General features: G+C 39.2%; 1 protein-coding gene across 1 annotated transcript; it reads left to right on the plus strand.

The window, feature by feature from the left end:
• The first annotated feature begins 3,632 nt into the window (after positions 1-3,632).
• LOC126027866 (kinesin-like protein KIF2A) lies at positions 3,633-7,773 on the plus strand. Its single transcript, XM_049786904.1, is given in 3 exon segments — positions 3,633-4,011; positions 4,013-4,953; positions 7,100-7,773. Coding segments are annotated over 3 exon segments (1,896 nt in total). The 5' UTR covers positions 3,633-3,679; the 3' UTR covers positions 7,723-7,773.
• The last annotated feature ends 10,156 nt before the right edge of the window (positions 7,774-17,929 follow it).

The raw sequence follows: 17,929 nt of genomic DNA on the forward strand, positions 1-17,929 counted from the left end.
ATTGGCTGTGTTAAAGAGGCGGTCTGAACAGCCTTGCAGTGATTGGTCCCTTATCATAGGCACCTTTTCTGGCAATTCCCTGGTGGCATCAGTTAATCTCCCCCACTACATGAACCAAACAACACCGCACCCTCAGACCCTAGCACTGAACCACCAACACAGTTAGCTGGGTTTTGCCAGAAGTGGCCCCTAGATCTCCTGAGTACTGTTTGGGAGCCCCCAAGAAAGAGATATGGAAACAGCGGCCTGATTTTTTTTTTGTTTCTTTTAGCGGCATATTGAAATATTTTTCGGGATATCTCGGCGTATAAGATGACCCTGGATTTTCGGTTGACTTTTTTTTGTTTCAAAAGTCGTCTTACACACCGGCAAATACAGTATCTAAAATATTATTGTCAATGATATGTAAGCCACTATGATTAAAATAAAAACTATATTTAATAAAAAAAAGTAGGGGTTCCTATCTTTTTCACTGTGATATGGCAATACAATATATGTGAAGTTCCAAGAATATAAATAAGACTTGAAAATCCATAATATACCATGCATGGATTTTAATAACAAGTTTTTATTAAAATTCAGCAACTAAACATTGTTCTTGTTGTTGGTTTTAACTATACCAGTAGTGCTAATCTGGCACTGCACTCAGGGATTACTCCTAGTATGTCCTAGAGGACTAACTGTGGTGCCAAGGACAGAACTGGGGTTAGCTGCATGCAAGGCAAGTGCCTTATCTACACTACTATTTCTCAGCCACACACCCACTCACCAATTATCTCTTTAAAGTACCTTAGCTACAAATTACAAAGCCTTTGAAAGAATTAATGAGAAATATAGAGGGTGACTGTGAATGATTCAGAATACCTGCTCGCCAACTGGAAATTTCCCAAATGCAATGTTGGCACAACTGGGTGGTAGTGTTGTTTTGACAGTGATCATGAAGCATATTTCTCTCATTCTACCTTGGCTCCAGGGTGTCTGGAAAAGGCATCTAAGGAAACTATTCATAGGACTAAAGGTAAACTCGAGTTACAAAGTGAGCTGAGTGGTTGACTTTATAGTTAAACATATCTGAGATGGAGAAGAATGATACACCTTTAGTAGTGACACCTATGTTAGCTTTGTTTGCAAGCTAAAGGCATCATGGCTTAATCTAGGAAAAATGGATTTTATGAGTGAAGATAACTAAAGTATATAGGGAGTTTTCTACCACTTAGTTTATGAGTATGGAAAATAAAAAATATTTCCGTAAGTAACATTTGACATCTATCTATTAAATATCAGTCCATAGAAAATCATCTAATGTGTTACATGATTTGATATATATGACACTGTAAATTAGTAATCCTATTGCATTTTACAAATTGGATAACTGAGGAATCAATCTGTGGTGTGTTTTATTCAAATATACATGCACTCTGTAAAAGACAGTACAAGAATTCCAAAGTTCATTTTCTTAAAGACAACTCTCTCAATGGGTCATTTTATTTAGGGCATTTTAGAAGAGAGAACAAATAATAATCAGCTTGTTAACATAACATGCCAATAAGTGGGACTATAATTGTTGTAGAATTGATTCTCTTTTACTTTTTTTCTTTTTGGGCCACACTCAGCAATGGCCCAGGCTTACTTCTATCTCTACACTCCTGCAGTGCTTGGGGGACCATATGGAATTCTGGGAATAAAACCCAGATTGGTCAGGTGCAAGACAAATGCCCTAATAGCTGTACTATAACTCTAGGGATCCCTTGAGTTTATTCTAAAAAACCAACAGAAACTGAATGAGCAGAAGTATAGAATATTTGAGGGAAATACTTAGGAGAGGATTAACAAAGAGGAAGAAAGAATTTTCTGAGTTTTTTTGGTTTTTGGTTCACACCCGGCTGCGCTCAAGGGTTACTCCTGGCTCTACGCTCAGAAATCACTCCTGGCAGGCTCGGGGGACCATATAGGATGCCAGCATTCGAATCACCGACCTTCTGCATGCAAGGCAAACACCTTACGTCCATGCTATCTCTCTGGCAGTGAATTTTCTGTTTTTTGTTTGTTTGTTTGTTTTGTTTTTTCGGTCACACCCGTTTGATGCTCAGGGGTTACTCCTGGCTAAGCACTCAGAAATTGCCCCTGGCTTGAGGGGACCATATGGGATGCTGGAGGATTGAACCGTGGTCCTTCCTTGGTTAGTGCTTGCAAGGCAGACACCTTACCTCTAGAGCCACCTCCCCAGCCCCTTTTTGTTTTGTTTTGTTTTTAGTTTTTCGAATTTTCTGGTTTTTAAGAATGCATGCTTCTGGGCCAGAGATGGTATAGCAGGTAAAGTACTTGCTGTGCATATGGTCGATCTGGGTGTAATCCCCAGCATTTTACAAGGTTCTGTGATCACTGTCTGGAGTGAGCCCTGAGTACAGAGCCAGGAATAAAGCCTACACACTGCTGGTTTTGGCACAAAAATAAACATACAAGAGTTCATGCTTCTGGACTGGAAGATAACTCAAAGGACTGGAGAGTATGCTTTAAGTAGAGGAGTCCCAAACTCAATACTTAGCACACCTACTCTCCTAAATAGCCCAATAGTGACCCGTGACCACTGGCTGTAGCTCCAGAGGATCACTAGGTATTTCTCAAAAACCAAAGCAAATATAATAAACAAACAAACAAATGTCAGCTTATCATTAACTTTTGGTCCATTGAATGAGTGCCAAAAGAGTGCAGGAAAAAATCTTCCTGCATTGCATCTTTACAGTAACTTAAGTAAGATGATCATTCTGAAACTATTGATTCTTCCAACCCCTAAGCATGGGATGTTTTCCCATTTCCTTAGATCTTCAATTGCTTTTTTAAGTGTTTTGAAGTTTTTGTGATATAGGTCTCTCACCTCCCTCTTTAGGTATTTGAAAGTTTCAGACACTATTTTAAATGGGTAGATTTGTTGATCTCTTTCTTCTAGAAATAGCCATTTGTATAAAGGAATGAAACTATCTTTTGTGTACTGATTTTGTGGCTACCTACTTTGCTGTCTTGGTTTATTGTTTCTAGGAGCTTTTTAGGGTTAAGCTTTTTGAGGGACTCTTTATGTCTTATATGTATATCATCATGTCACCTGCAGATAGAGATAGTTTGACTTCCTATTATTCAATTTGGATTCCTTTGATTTTAATACTATGTTTAATAAGAGTAGAGACAATGGACATTATTGCTAATGTCTGACCTTAGTGAAATGCTTTCAATTTTTCAACATTAAGAATAATGTTGGAGTGCGCAGGCGCGCGAGGGAGGGGCGCCCCGCCTCGGTCGGAGGCAGGCGAGAGGGCTGGCGGCGCGGGCCCTCCCTCTCTCCCTCGCCTGTCTCCCTCCCCCTGTCCCCCGCGCCGCCTCAGCTCAGAGCCCCGGCCCTCCCTCCGTCGCTCGCTCGCTCGCTCGCTCGCTTCGCCCCGCCGCCCGGGAGCGCGTCCGCATCCGCGCCCGCCCGCCCGCCCGCATCGCAGGCCTTGCGAGAGCCTGCGCTGGATTTCTCCTCCCGCCTAGAAGCCGCTGCTCGCCGCGGCTGCGGCTCAGCCTTCACCGCGGGCCCCCCGCACCTTCCCCGCCCCCGCCCCTGCCCCTGCCCCTGCCCCTGCCCGCCGCGCGCCCGGGCCGCCCGCCCGGCCCCGGCCCGCGGCCCCACGCCGCGCAGGACGGCATGGCCGCGGCCAGCTTCGGCAAGATCCAGATCGGCATCTACGTGGAGATCACGCGCAGCGATGGCCGAATACATCAAGCTATGGTAACATCTTTGAATGAAGATAATGAAAGTGTAACTGTTGAGTGGATAGAAAATGGAGATACGAAAGGCAAAGAGATTGACTTGGAGAGTATCTTTTCACTTAACCCTGACCTTGTACCAGAAGAAGAAATTGAACCCAGTCCAGAAACACCTCCACCTCCAGCATCCTCAGCCAAAGTAAACAAAATCGTTAAGAATCGACGGACTGTGGCTACTGTTAAAAATGACCCTCCTCCAAGAGATAATCGAGGATGTTGATGCTACAAACCCAAATTATGAAATTATGTGTATGATCAGAGACTTTAGAGGAAGTTTGGATTATAGGCCATTAACAACAGCAGATCCGATTGATGAACATAGGATATGTGTTTGTGTAAGAAAATGGCCACTCAATAAAAAAGAAACTCAAATGAAAGATCTTGACGTAATCACAATTCCTAGTAAAGATGTTGTGATGGTACACGAACCTAAACAAAAAGTAGATTTAACAAGGTACCTAGAAAACCAAACATTTCGTTTTGATTATGCCTTCGATGACTCAGCTCCTAATGAAATGGTTTACAGGTTTACAGCTAGACCTCTAGTGGAAACTATATTTGAAAGGGGAATGGCTACTTGCTTTGCTTATGGGCAGACTGGAAGTGGAAAAACTCATACTATGGGAGGCGACTTTTCAGGAAAGAACCAAGATTGCTCTAAAGGAATTTATGCATTAGCAGCTCGAGATGTTTTTTTAATGCTAAAGAAGCCAAACTATAAGAAGTTAGAACTTCAAGTATATGCAACCTTTTTTGAAATTTATAGTGGAAAGGTGTTTGACTTACTAAACAGAAAAACAAAATTAAGAGTCCTTGAAGATGGAAAACAGCAGGTTCAAGTGGTGGGATTGCAGGAACGGGAAGTTAAATGTGTTGAAGATGTCCTCAAACTCATTGACATAGGCAACAGTTGCAGAACATCTGGTCAAACATCTGCAAATGCACATTCATCTCGGAGCCATGCAGTTTTTCAAATTATTCTCAGGAGGAAAGGAAAACTACATGGCAAATTTTCTCTCATTGACTTGGCTGGAAATGAAAGAGGAGCTGATACTTCCAGTGCAGACAGGCAAACTAGACTTGAAGGTGCTGAAATTAATAAAAGCCTTTTAGCACTCAAGGAGTGCATCAGAGCCTTAGGTAGAAACAAACCTTGTTGTGTTAAATAATTAACGATGGGGCTGGATGGTGGATGATGCCATCCAGCCCACATGGCTCTGCAACCTCCATGCAGCCGGCGAGTTCCAGGCCCAGGTGAAATCACTCACACGCAGGCTTCAGGAAGAATCATCTTTATTTATGCCCTTGCCACCACAGGTGTGTGGCCTATGTCAACCTTTCAAGCATTCAGCAATATTTTGCTAGCCCTGCATCTTATCTCCTGTTAGCCATCTTCCCTTTGGGCTCCATGCGGCCCAAAGATCCAAAAGCCAGGAAGCCAAGCCGGGCCAAGAGAGAAACGGCAAAAGGGCCCAAGAGCCAAAAGGCCCGAATTCCCTTGGTCCCAGCCTTATCTACCTTTTTCCAAACCCCTCCCAGGAATGGGAGGGGCTTGCAGGTAAAGTTACACCTACTATCCGGTTCCCAAGACCCCTCCCAGAAATGGGAGGGTCTAGGGTCTCAAAAGGGTACACCCACATTTCCTCCTTTTCTTAATATTTTATGCACCAACGTAATAGAGTGAAAATTAATATACCAGCCCTTTTCAAAAACATATTTTTGCAAAATATACTTTACACCTGTAACCTAAAACTCTATTAATGCTTTTTTACCAAGCACTATTTTGGAACTTTCATGTTCCTATACTTTTAAACTATATTGGGGGAACTTCATTGTTCCTATAACTTTTCTATACACAAGTACTTCAGCATACATGCATAACATACATTTTAAAAACAGGCTAAGTACATTAAAATACACAGTAAAACATTTTGCAATTGAAAATATTAACTTTGAAAGACAAAACACATTTAAATTATAAAGAAAATGACTAAGACAAAGATGCAGGTGGTTAGAAATTAGATGTTAAAATGGGCTAATCTGTATTACCTCCCTTATATTTTTATTTTTTAACCACTAACTGATTAAAACTTATCCCATTACCAACTATGAGTAAAATATTACTACCCACTAATTTTCTACACCTAAAACCATAGTTTAGATTAATTTGTCCCACGCTGATCTCACCATGTGGCTTTTGTAAACTTTCAAAGTTCAGATGTTGGTTTGTCCCACGCTGATCTTACCACGTGGCTTTCTTCCGTAGTTCCAGGCTCCGCTGCCGGTTTGTGATCTGGAGCGAGGATTCCAGGTTTTTCGCTTTTCCGGGCAAAGCTGAGCCCAGCCAAGCCGATCCCAGCCGAGCCGAGCCCAGCCGCTTGGAGCTTGCCGCTTGGAGCTTTTTGCCGCAGGGGCTTCACCGCTGCCTTTTTTCCCCTCTGGGAGCACTTTGGATGTTCAGAGTTCCAAGTGATTTAAACTAAAAGTTCAGTTCGAAATTTCCAAAGTCGAAATCCAAATTCAAGCCAAAGGTCATTTTCAGAAAATCAGTCCACTTTAAATACAGTCTTTTTTCTCCTCCGTTTCCAATTTAGACTTTTAATAAGTCTTTGAAGAGGCCCAGGTTTTTGTTTCTTGTAACAAAGTTTCAGTTTTAGGCCTGGGCCTGGGCTGGAGGTGATGCAAGCTTCCACCTCTTTTGTTTTAATTGCCCTTGTTTCCCTAGAAGGGGTCACGGCCATGTTTGAACATGGCTGCACGTGGCCCAGTGTTTTGGGCTCAGTGCACCCGAAAAGAGCCAAAATGAAACAGAAGAGCAGAAATCTCACCATTTTCGCTGTTTTGTTGGGTTCAGGATTCAGGTCAAAGTTCGGAGCGCCAGATGTTGCATTAAATGTCCCTGTTCGGGCGCCATCTGCAAGATATCTTCGCCGTTATCTTGGCTGGGTATTTGTGAATCCAAGAACAGTCCCCAGAATGAGAAATTACTTCCCATCCCCTGGTCCCCTTTCGGGGGAAGACCTTGGTAATATTTATCCGCAGCAAGTAATAATCCACACAGACAAGAACGATAGGGTTTAAAAGATCGGGCAAGGAGAGCCAGAGAATCCTCCTGCAGCCAGCAGCTTTTCACAGAAGGACCCCTCACTCCTGTCCCTCAAGCTATTTATTGCCAACTCCACAGCGCCCCACCTGGAAGGGTTAGGTGGGGCAAAAGTCACAGAACAATCCTAAGGAAACACTTTTAAATACAATTCCAAGAATCATCTTATGGAAACTTTTTCATATGCTACAAAACCTCATACTCCTTTTCGAGCGAGTAAACTCACTCAGGTGTTAAGAGATTCATTCATAGGTGAAAACTCTCGTACCTGCATGATTGCCACAATCTCTCCAGGAATGGCATCCTGTGAAAATACTCTTAATACATTAAGATATGCAAATAGGGTGAAAGAATTGACTGTGGATCCATCAGCTGCTGGCGATGTTCGTCCAATAATGCACCATCCACCAAGTCAAATTGATGACTTAGAGGCACAATGGGGTGTTGGCAGTTCCCCTCAGAGAGATGATCTAAAACTTCTTTGTGAACAAAATGAAGAAGAAGTTTCTCCACAATTGTTTACTTTCCATGAAGCTGTGTCACAAATGGTAGAAATGGAAGAACAAGTTGTAGAAGATCACAGGGCCGTGTTCCAGGAATCCATTCGATGGTTAGAAGATGAAAAAGCACTCCTAGAGATGACTGAAGAAGTAGACTATGATGTCGATTCATATGCTACACAACTTGAAGCTATTCTTGAGCAAAAAATAGATATTTTAACTGAGCTACGGGATAAAGTGAAGTCTTTCCGAGCAGCTCTACAAGAAGAAGAGCAAGCTAGCAAGCAGATCAACCCGAAGAGACCCCGTGCCCTTTAAGTTGGCATTTGCTGTCAAAAGATCCCCAGACCCCACAGTTGTTCATGTACCATGGTTAATTTTGCAGGATGTGCCATATCATTGAATGGAACTAAAGTCTGTGACAGTGGACATAGCTGCTGGACCATTCCATCTTATATGTAAAGAAACCTGGAATTATGATTTAAAAACCATACAATGAGTTTTTCCTGCAATTCCCAGGATAGAATCCAGGAGTAGATTAACAACAGAAGTCTCTCAAGGATATATCTTGTTTTAATTGCAGGGAAATTTTAGCTCATCATCTGAGCCAGAAGGAAGCTATGAATAGTCACATGAGCCAGATTCCCTACTTCACTCACTGTTCATAGAACTCAGAGGGTATTTGTGGGAAGTCCTAGCACTGTGGTGAAAAGCTCTTCTGTAAACTTGAAAACTAGAAATGTAGATTTTCACAGTGTGCTTATTAATAAATAAAATCTATGGAATGTTTTAAGAGATAAATTACTTCACTACAATCACCTTTGTTTTGGAAGGGACTCAGGTTTTCTTACAACTATAAAGATTGGTTCTATTTACATTTTATTTCAAAAAGAGGAGGACTGGAGGACTGTTACTGATCTTACAAAGGCTATTTTAAAAAGGTGGTCTTGAGATTGACCCTGCAAAACGGCAATAAAGAGATGTGTAAACTTGCTAATTTTAAAGCAAAAAAAAAAAAAAAAAAAAAAAAAAGAATAATGTTGGCAGGGGCCGGGCGGTGGCGCTGGAGGTAAGGTGCCTGCCTTGCCTGCGCTAGCCTAGGACGGACCGTGGTTCGATCCCCCGGCGTCCCATATGGTCCCCCAAGAAGCCAGAAGCAAATTCTGAGCGCATAGCCAGGAGTAACCCCTGAGCGTCACAGGGTGTGGCCCAAAAACCAAAAACCAAAAAAAAAAAAAAAAAAAAAAAAAAGAATAATGTTGGCTAAGGGCTTTTTTTTTTTTTTTTTTTTTTTACAGATAGCTGTTACTATCTTGAGGAAGGTTCCTTCCACACCTATTTTTCTGAGGGTTTTAATCATGAAAGGGTGTTGTATCTCATCAAATTCTTTTTCTACATTGATTGATATGATTCTATGATTTTTAACCTTCCCTTTACTGATGTGTGTATGATGTTGATTGATTTACATATGTTGTTACAATATAGATTCAATGCAGACATTGAATTGAAATTCAGAAAACTTTCTTCAGGAACTTAGAACAATCAATTATTAAGTTTTTGTGGAATCATAAACAACCTAGGGTAAGCAAATCCATATTGATAAACAAAAAACTGAGAGGCTCCTCATTATCTAACTTGAAGCTCTATTACAAAGTCAAAGTGATCAAAACAACATAAAATTGGAACAAAGACAGATTTTCAGATTAATGGAATAAAATAGAATATCCACTGACACACCCTCATCTACACAGTCAATTAATATTTGACAAATGCACCAATAAATTGAAATGAAATAAAGACAGACTCTTCAATAAATATTGTTGAAACAATTGAATATCCACAAATAAAAAAATTAAAGATTTATCCATATCTCACACCTTATACAAAAGTCAATACAAAGTGGATTAAAGAGCAGAATCCATGAAGTTCACTGAGGAAAACATAGGATGAACACTCCAACACTTAGACCTCAAAGAAGTCCTCTATGATAGGATGCTAATGGCAAGGGCTGTAGCATCAAATCTAAATAACAGGGTTACATCAAGCCAAAAATTTTCTGCATGGGTACAAAAATATGGGATAAAATTATGAGAGCTAACTAAATGGGAGAAAATTTTTGCACTCAACATATTAGATAAAAGTTGGATATCTAGGATATACAAAATACTCATAAAGGTTAATTTCACTGAAAACCACATCATAAAGGGGGAGAGGAAAAAAAGACACCTCTCTAAGGAAGACCAACTGATGGCCAACAGACACATGAAAAAATACTCATCATCACTTATCATGAGGAAAATCTAATCAAGATAACAATTAGATAAAATCTTATACCAGTGAGGATGGACAGACATATCAAAAATATCTGTTGGTAGGACTGGGTGAGAAAGGAAATCTCATCCACTGCTGGTGGGAATTCTGCCTGGTTCAACCCCTACGAAAAACAGCTTGAGCATTCTCAATAAACTCAAAATTGAGCTGTTATATGACACAGCAATCCTTTTCAGTATTTATCCTCAGGACAGAAAAATATCCAAAAGTATGTATACAGACCGCTATTCATTGCTGTCTTCAGTACAAAACTTGGAATCAACCTAGATGTTCAACAACAGACAAATGGATCATGAAAATATGGTACATATATATATATATATATATATATATATATATATATATATATACATATATATAATGACATACTGCATAGATGTAAGTAATGATGCAATCATACAATTTGCCACATTATGAAAGAAACTGGAAGATCTATTAAATGTTAAAAGCCAAAAGAATAAGAATAAACACAGAATGATATCATTTATATGTGGTATTCAGAACAACTGCATAAAAATGCAATGGTCTAAATGGGAATTGTCTCAAAGATCTTTGGTCCCAGAGTATAGCAAGGAGAAGGAAAGAAACTGAGTGGATGAGGAGAAACACAAAAATGAAAGGATGGGGCCAGGGGCCAAGTGATTTCAGGAACATTGGTGGTTTTAAAAAGGGACAGAACTAAATATCCAAAGCAAAGTCAACAACATTGGAATCAAGAGACCTAATCTCTAACAATCTAACCTTTAAATGGGTCTGCTATGCTGGCAGGCTGGGGGCAAAAGGTGGTGGTTTAGTATAAACTTTGGGAACATGATGGAGGGAGGTAGACATTGGTAATGGAACTGGCCCTGCTTTTTTGTGCATCTGAAACCTAACTATGAAGGACTTTATAAGTCACATGGTTTCAATAAAGTAAAATAAAATAAACTTTTGCAAAACATTTTAATCCTATTTAGTATTAATGAAGAGGTGTTTGCAATCCAAACTCAACTTCTTATTACAACTATGAACAGTTTGAAAAATAAGAATCTGTTGGAGTTTAATTACAATTGTATAATGTAATGATTCACTTCTAACTTCAGAACATGAATCAGAATTTATCTCAAGATATTTCAAAAAATATGTCATTACAATAGATAACAACCAATTACCATCCTCTTTCATCGCAATTACACCAACTAGAAAGCTGCTTACAAAGTCCCTCAGTTTTGTTATTTGTAATACAGAGAGTAAAATAAACGATGATCCAAACAATGAACTTTGGCAGATGACAAAAATAAAACTTGGAAATCTTATGTTGAATAATTTTTTAAATTATGAGGACTTAGCTCTAAAGAAAACTTGCTAAGGTGCCCTGTATACTTGTTAAGACTACTTGTATGGAGAGATCTCATATATCTTGCATCTATTTCCTTTTATTAATAGCTCACATTAATATGATACACTTGAAACAAGGAATGTGGCAAAGGGGTAGAACATTTGCCTTGCACATCAGAGTTTTAAGTTTGATCTTGGACACAACAAAAATAATAAGGCACATTTATTAGAATTCATGGTGATTAGCTAAATCCCACTTTTTGCTTTATTTTAGTTTTTGTTTAATGCATTTTTCACTGCTCCAGGACCTGATCCAGAATATATTATAATTAGCCAAGTTTCTTAGATCCTCTTCATTTCTAAGATTTTTCTCTAATTTGGAGAAGAGGAATGATTGGGTCGCCCTGGCTGGTGCCAAGGTCTTACTTTTAATTCTCTTCTCAGAGATCACTTTTAGAAGTGCTCAGTATGCTGAGACCAAGTCAAGGTTGGCTTCATAGAAGACAAGTGTAGTTGAACACACAGAGCCGAACATCTTGTTTATCTCCTTAGGCAGAAAACCATTTTTTTCTCCCTAGACAGAGCAAACATCTTGTTTATTTGTTTTTTTCCTAGATATAACTCATGTCCTATTTTTCCTTTAAACAGTACAAACCTTGTTTTACCCTTAAAGGGAGTGTTTATCCATAACCCGATTAGATCCTAATCCTAATTAACCTGATTAGATCCTAGTTTTTCTACTTTTCTTGATTTCCTCCTAATCTGATTGGACGAGATTATAAATATCTCTTCCCCACCTAAAATAAAAGATTTTGGGATTTATTCCCCCAGAAGTGGCTCATGAATGGTTTTTGAATGTGCAAGTTCTTTACTTACCCAGGATCTGACTTCACTAGCTTCACTTACAATGAGAAACTACTGTATACTGTTTCGCTGGCCCTGAAGATTTTGCTTAACCTTTACAGTTTTGAGAAATACTATCTGGCATTGTGTTGAATGGTTCATTATTGAGAATTATCTAATGCTTTGTATTTTAGGGAGCACACCCAACAGCTCTTAGGGGTTACTCCTAGCTCTGTGCTCAGGACTTCTCCTGAAGAACTCAGGGGACCATATGGGATTCCAGGAATCAAACACAGGTAGTCTAGGTGCAAGGCCAACATCCTAGCTGCTGAGCTATTGCTTTGGCCCTAATACTTTTTTCCCCTTCATTATTAGATTGAGGCTTTATCTGAGTTTAATAGAGAAGAGGGAAGATTTTATAAACTACATATTTCTTTATTTTTTTTCTAATTTGATAGCTGTGGAGGAGATTCTGAGAAGTTAAAGTACACACTCCTATGGGATAATGAATGGCATTTTTATCATTTTTTGCTCTTTAGCAAGCAGTTACCAATTCAGGATGACGATTTAAGGCTCTGTCTTCAATTATGGGAAACTCTTAGCTATTATTACTGTATATACTCAATTATACGCCAAATTTTTCTGCACAAAATTTGTGCCCAAACCCCCGAACTCGGCTTATCCTCAGGTCATACAGGTTATTTGGTGCTCACACAGAATCAAATACACATAGTCTCCAGGCGTCTTCTGCTGTCTGCTGGAGGGGGCAGTGCTTCAGCTCAGTCCACAAGTGGCGGCTTAGCTGAAGAGGAAGGCGGCTGAACTGAACTATATGCCACTGAACTATTTAACCCACATTATTCTGCGCTTTGTATGAGACTGACAACAGTGATGATGATATCTGCGAATTCAGTGATGATGACAATGTCTATGCTGATACCTCACATCAGATGCAGCTGAAGCTCTTTTTGGACATATAGATAATGAGGAGGAGGAATCCAGTTTTGAAGGATTTTAACCTTTGTGATTTAGTTTGATTACCTGTTAAGCTACGGTTTTCTGCACTTTAAAGTTTTAAAGTAATTGTTGCTACTTTACAGTTTTTCTTTAGCAATAAATATTGAAAAAAACATTTAACCTACTGATTTCTCAATTACTGTAATTGTGTTGGGTATATATTTTTATTTTTGAAATTTACCAGTGGCTGCTGCATTTTCCACCTTGGCTTATACTACTAAGTTTTCCCAGTTTTCAGGGTAAAATTAGGGATGTTGGTTTATACTTGAGTCGTCTTATACTTGAGTATATATGATAATTTCTTTGGGTTTTCTTCCTTTCATCTGAAAACTTCAGGCTCACTGAACGCATCTAGAGTACACACATTCTCCTTGTCTCCTTACTGTTATGTGTATCTCTCCTCTACTTTGCGAAAAATTTCTCAGAACAATTTTCAGATGTACTGACTGTTGAAGAATTAGATCCTTAGGGTTTCTATTCCCCTCTTGATGTTGAATTTCACTTGGCCTATATTTTCATATGACATATTCAAAAGGAAATTTTGTTTTGACTTTTAATAGATGATATTTTGTTGAGCGAGGGAAATACATCAAAAGATTGTGATATATGTCTGTTTGTCTAGAGTTTGAGTTTTTAATCCTGCTACCTCATGAAAACCTAAATGTCTTTGTTGGCCACCTTCATGGTTCCTGACACTACTGGGTAAGTATCCTTCCCAGTTAATGCTATTCCTTCATTAAGTATATTTGAAGTCTTTTTATGATGAATCTATGCAATCAATTTCATCTTGAAAGAATTTCCATATGAAGCACCATGATTTTTTTGTTTGCCTTTAAATCAGTATCATGAGTTTTTGGTTTTAGTACACATCTCATTAAATGTTAAAGAGGAAGATTTTGTTTTCTATTGGTCTTATCTTTCTTTCCTAAGAGTTGTCAGGAATTTCCAAACCACCATTTCTGAATCGATTTTTATCTGCTAAGAGATAACAAAGGCACAACACTTAGAATTGGTTAGGAACTTAATTCATAGTTTGAGTTCACACAATTTACATGGTCACAAGTTTGTTCATTGGTGGACAGTCGTTGGGCCACACCTAGAGTTGCTTAGGGCTCCTCCTGGTTGTACTCAGGATTCATTCAGAGTCAGAGATTTAAACAGAGTGAGCCAAATGCGAGGCTCTCTCCTCCTGGACTTTCTTTCCAGTCAATGTTGCTGTTTTCTAGACAGATGATTTTCATTCACTCTTTCCACCTTGGAAGAACCTAGACAAGCTTCAAGCTGTGAGCCTGGTGGCATTCTTATCTTGTGCTGGGTACTGAATTAAGTGCTCGTGGCTGTAGAACAAATTGCTAGCAGCACATTAGACTAAAATGTAGTAGAAGTACTAGATAACATTAATCTATTTTCTGCTTTTGGAACCAGGAGTGTGGGCAATGATTAGCAAGGCCTGTACCTAGGGATCTCAAGATTATCATAGAACCAAAGTGTTCAGCCTTTTGATTGAGGAAGAATAGCATGCTGTTTGCTTGGAGGTCTCATGTGGAAGTGCTCTTGGGGATCCTGTATGCAAAGCATATTCTTCAGTCCCATAAACTCTCTCCCTGGTCCTGGGAAGAACCAACTATGAAGCTCATTTATATGTGAGTTGAATTGGTTTCCTGTCCTTGTCAGCTGAACAAGATTTAACAGTGTTCACTGTTGGTATAAAGTGAGTCTCTGGTCCTAGTAGCTGCCCCAACTTCTTTGCCAAGAGAATCCCTCCTACTCTTGTAGGGTACCACTTCTTCAAGAGGGCCTGTTCTTTGAAGGTTTTTCATCTCAAAAGTTTCATCTCAAAAAGACCCTCAAAGTTTCACTTATTCAGGATAATTTCCTTTAGTCTAAAAGTAAATTATCTTTAACAGTTAAATGATAATATTTTATTTATAATGAAAGGATATAAATCACAGAGCTGGGGGCTCAATTACACTTAAAAAATCTCTTCTATCTGCTTTGCTTTATTCTAGCAGGCAGAAGCAAGTCATAGCAAAACATAACCACAAAGAACATAAATAATATACACATGTACACACACCATATAGGGTCACTCCAGGGTCTCTGCCCTACACACACACATACACACACAGAGAGAGAAAAATTTGCATCAATAAAATATTTACCTTGTCTCTTGATATCTCTATGTTTAATTTCTATGCATTTTCCCTTTTGCTACATATTATTTATATGATTATATATTAGTAATTATGTTATTAATCAATAATTATATAGTACATTCACTCATTTTTGTTGGAAACAGAGCTTATGTGAAAGGAGAAGTTTAAAAAAGCCATCTTACTGCTAATACGTTTTGCAAAAAATTTCCACTGATTAGAGGTAGGAGAGGTTTCTGAGCATGAGGCATGTTTTTAATGGTAAATATTTAACCAATGTTTTGGGGAAGATGATCTGGTAGAGAGGATGATTTGGGCAGAGAAGGTTAGGGAATAGGTAATGTTTCCAATTAGTTAGCACAGTAAACACACTACGCACATACACACATACACCACTTTTTTAATTAATATTTTTATTTAAACACCTTGATTACAAATATTATTGTGGTTGGGTTTCTGTCATTTACAAAACACCCCCCTTCACCAGTGCAACATTCCCATCACCAATGTCCCAAATCTCCCTCCTCCCCACCCCACCCCACCCCACCCCCGCCTGTACTCTAGACAGGCTTTCCAGTTCCCTCATTCATTCACATTGTTATGATAGTTCTCAATTTAGTTATTTCTCTAGCTGTACTCATCACTCTTTGTGGTGAGCTTCATGTAGTGAGCTGAAAGAATTGCAAGAATGTCTTTTATTTTTCTTAAAACCCATAGATGAGTGAGACTATTCTGCATCTATCTCTCTCCCTCCAACTTAATTCACTCAGCATAATAGATTCCATATATATCCATGTATAGGAAAATGTCATGAATTCATCTCTCCTGATGGCTGCATAATATTCCATTGTGTATATGTACCACAGTTTCTTTAGTCATTCATCTGTTGAAGGGCATCTTGGTTGTTTCCAGAATCTGGCTATGGTAAATAGTGCTGCAATGAATATGAGTGTGAGGAAGAAATTTTTGTATTGTAGTTTTGTGTTCCTCAGTTATATTCCCTAGGAGTGGTATACCTGGATCGTATGGAAACTCAATTTCCAGTTTTTGGAGGAATCTCCATATTGCTTTCCATAAAGGTTGACTAGACGGCATTCCGACCAGCAGTGGATAAGAGTTCCCTTCTCTCCATATCCCCACCAGCACTGCTTATTCTCATTCTTTGTGATGACACACACCAAGTTTTAAGAGTTTGTATCAGCTTCCCAAAAAAAGCTTCAACTTTTATGAAGATTTACATAATCTTTACATCCTCACAATTCAGTAGTAAATCACCACTGGGTAGGTTTATCCTTCTTCATTTGACCTTTTTATAGGATATTCAGAGTTTTCTTATCTCACAGTTCAATACACAAAAGAAAGGAAAGCCAGAAATAAAAATATATATCAGAAATCAGTAGAAATACTCAAAACAGTATTTTAGGTGCTAAAGGAAATATAAGCATAATTTACAAATCTGACAGGGCAAAGTGTAGTTGGGTTTATAAAGACCTACTTTATTTTTTAACCAATCATAGGAGGTTCAGGCTTACATTTATACATATTCTCAGTATCTTCTACTAAATGTGTGATAAAGCTTCACTAAAATGTATTCGTGTGCAATGATTTTGAAGATATAATGAGATATAAACAACAAAACTTGGGAAGTTTTTGTTTTCCCTTTCCCTGCCCAATACTTTTGGAAGGTTAGGCAGCCACACCCATGATCCAGAAAAGCAATCCTCCATTGTCAGCACAAGAGGCCAGCACCATACTTACCTAACTCTTGAAAGAGAGACACAGGAACTGCAAAAAATCATGGACATGCCTGCCTCATAGCTGATCACACTGGGTTCTCTCTGCAGAGGGGCAGGCAGAGTGAGTTCCCAAAAGCTGCACATATGGGCCCACTTACAACTGCCACTACCCAAAGGCTCATCAGCTTCACTGATTTTACATTTATCTGTGTAGAGTCGAGACTCTTAGATGCCCCCAAACTCCAAGTATGCCGCTTTTCTGATTGATCTCTCCAGGGATGATTTGGAGCCTGAGTTTGCCACCTCTGTACCAACCTCTGTACTTCCAGAAGAAGCCCATCTGAAGTCCCCAGCAGCCACCATGCTCACGAACATGCTGGTTCTAATATGCTATCACCATATGAGCTCATTGGCCCAGTTACATGGATCCTCCAAGCCTTGAACTGTGAAGCTGCGGAAACATAAACTATTGGCACCCACTTATTTATTTTTTTTTTTTTTGGTTTTTGGTTTTTTGGGCCACACCCGGCGGTGCTCAGGGGTTACTCCTGGCTGTCTGCTCAGAAATAGCTCCTGGCAGGCACGGGGGACCATATGGGACCCGGGATTCAAACCAACCACCTTTGGTCCTGGATTGGCTGCTTGCAAGGCAAACGCCACTGTGCTATCTCTCCGGGTCCCAACACCCAATTATTTTTAATATTGACTTTCTTAGGACTATACCAAATGAAATGGGAACTTATCAAAGAAGCTACATAAACTCAACAAACAAAACCCAATAACAACAGAATGCTCAACTACATTATACAGCCTATTAAACCTCCAGACAATGACATAATGAGCCCATTGCAAGATAAAGTCATTTTCACAGATTTTCTTTTAATGAAGTTTGTTTCCATAATTTCATTGCTATTTAGTTGTGCCAATCAATATTAATTGATTAATTAATCAGGGAGATTGGGAAATTGATGACCAGGGTGGAGGGAACGTTACACTGATGATAGGATTGGTGTTGGAATATTGACTGTCAGAAATAACTATTTTATGAGCAATTCTGTAAATGATAGTGCTCAAAATAAATTAAAAATCAGGGGGCAGAGTGGTAGGGCATCTTCCTTGCACGTGCTA

The sequence above is a fragment of the Suncus etruscus genome, chromosome 14, assembly GCF_024139225.1.
Source record: "Suncus etruscus isolate mSunEtr1 chromosome 14, mSunEtr1.pri.cur, whole genome shotgun sequence".
Taxonomy (NCBI): domain Eukaryota; kingdom Metazoa; phylum Chordata; class Mammalia; order Eulipotyphla; family Soricidae; genus Suncus; species Suncus etruscus.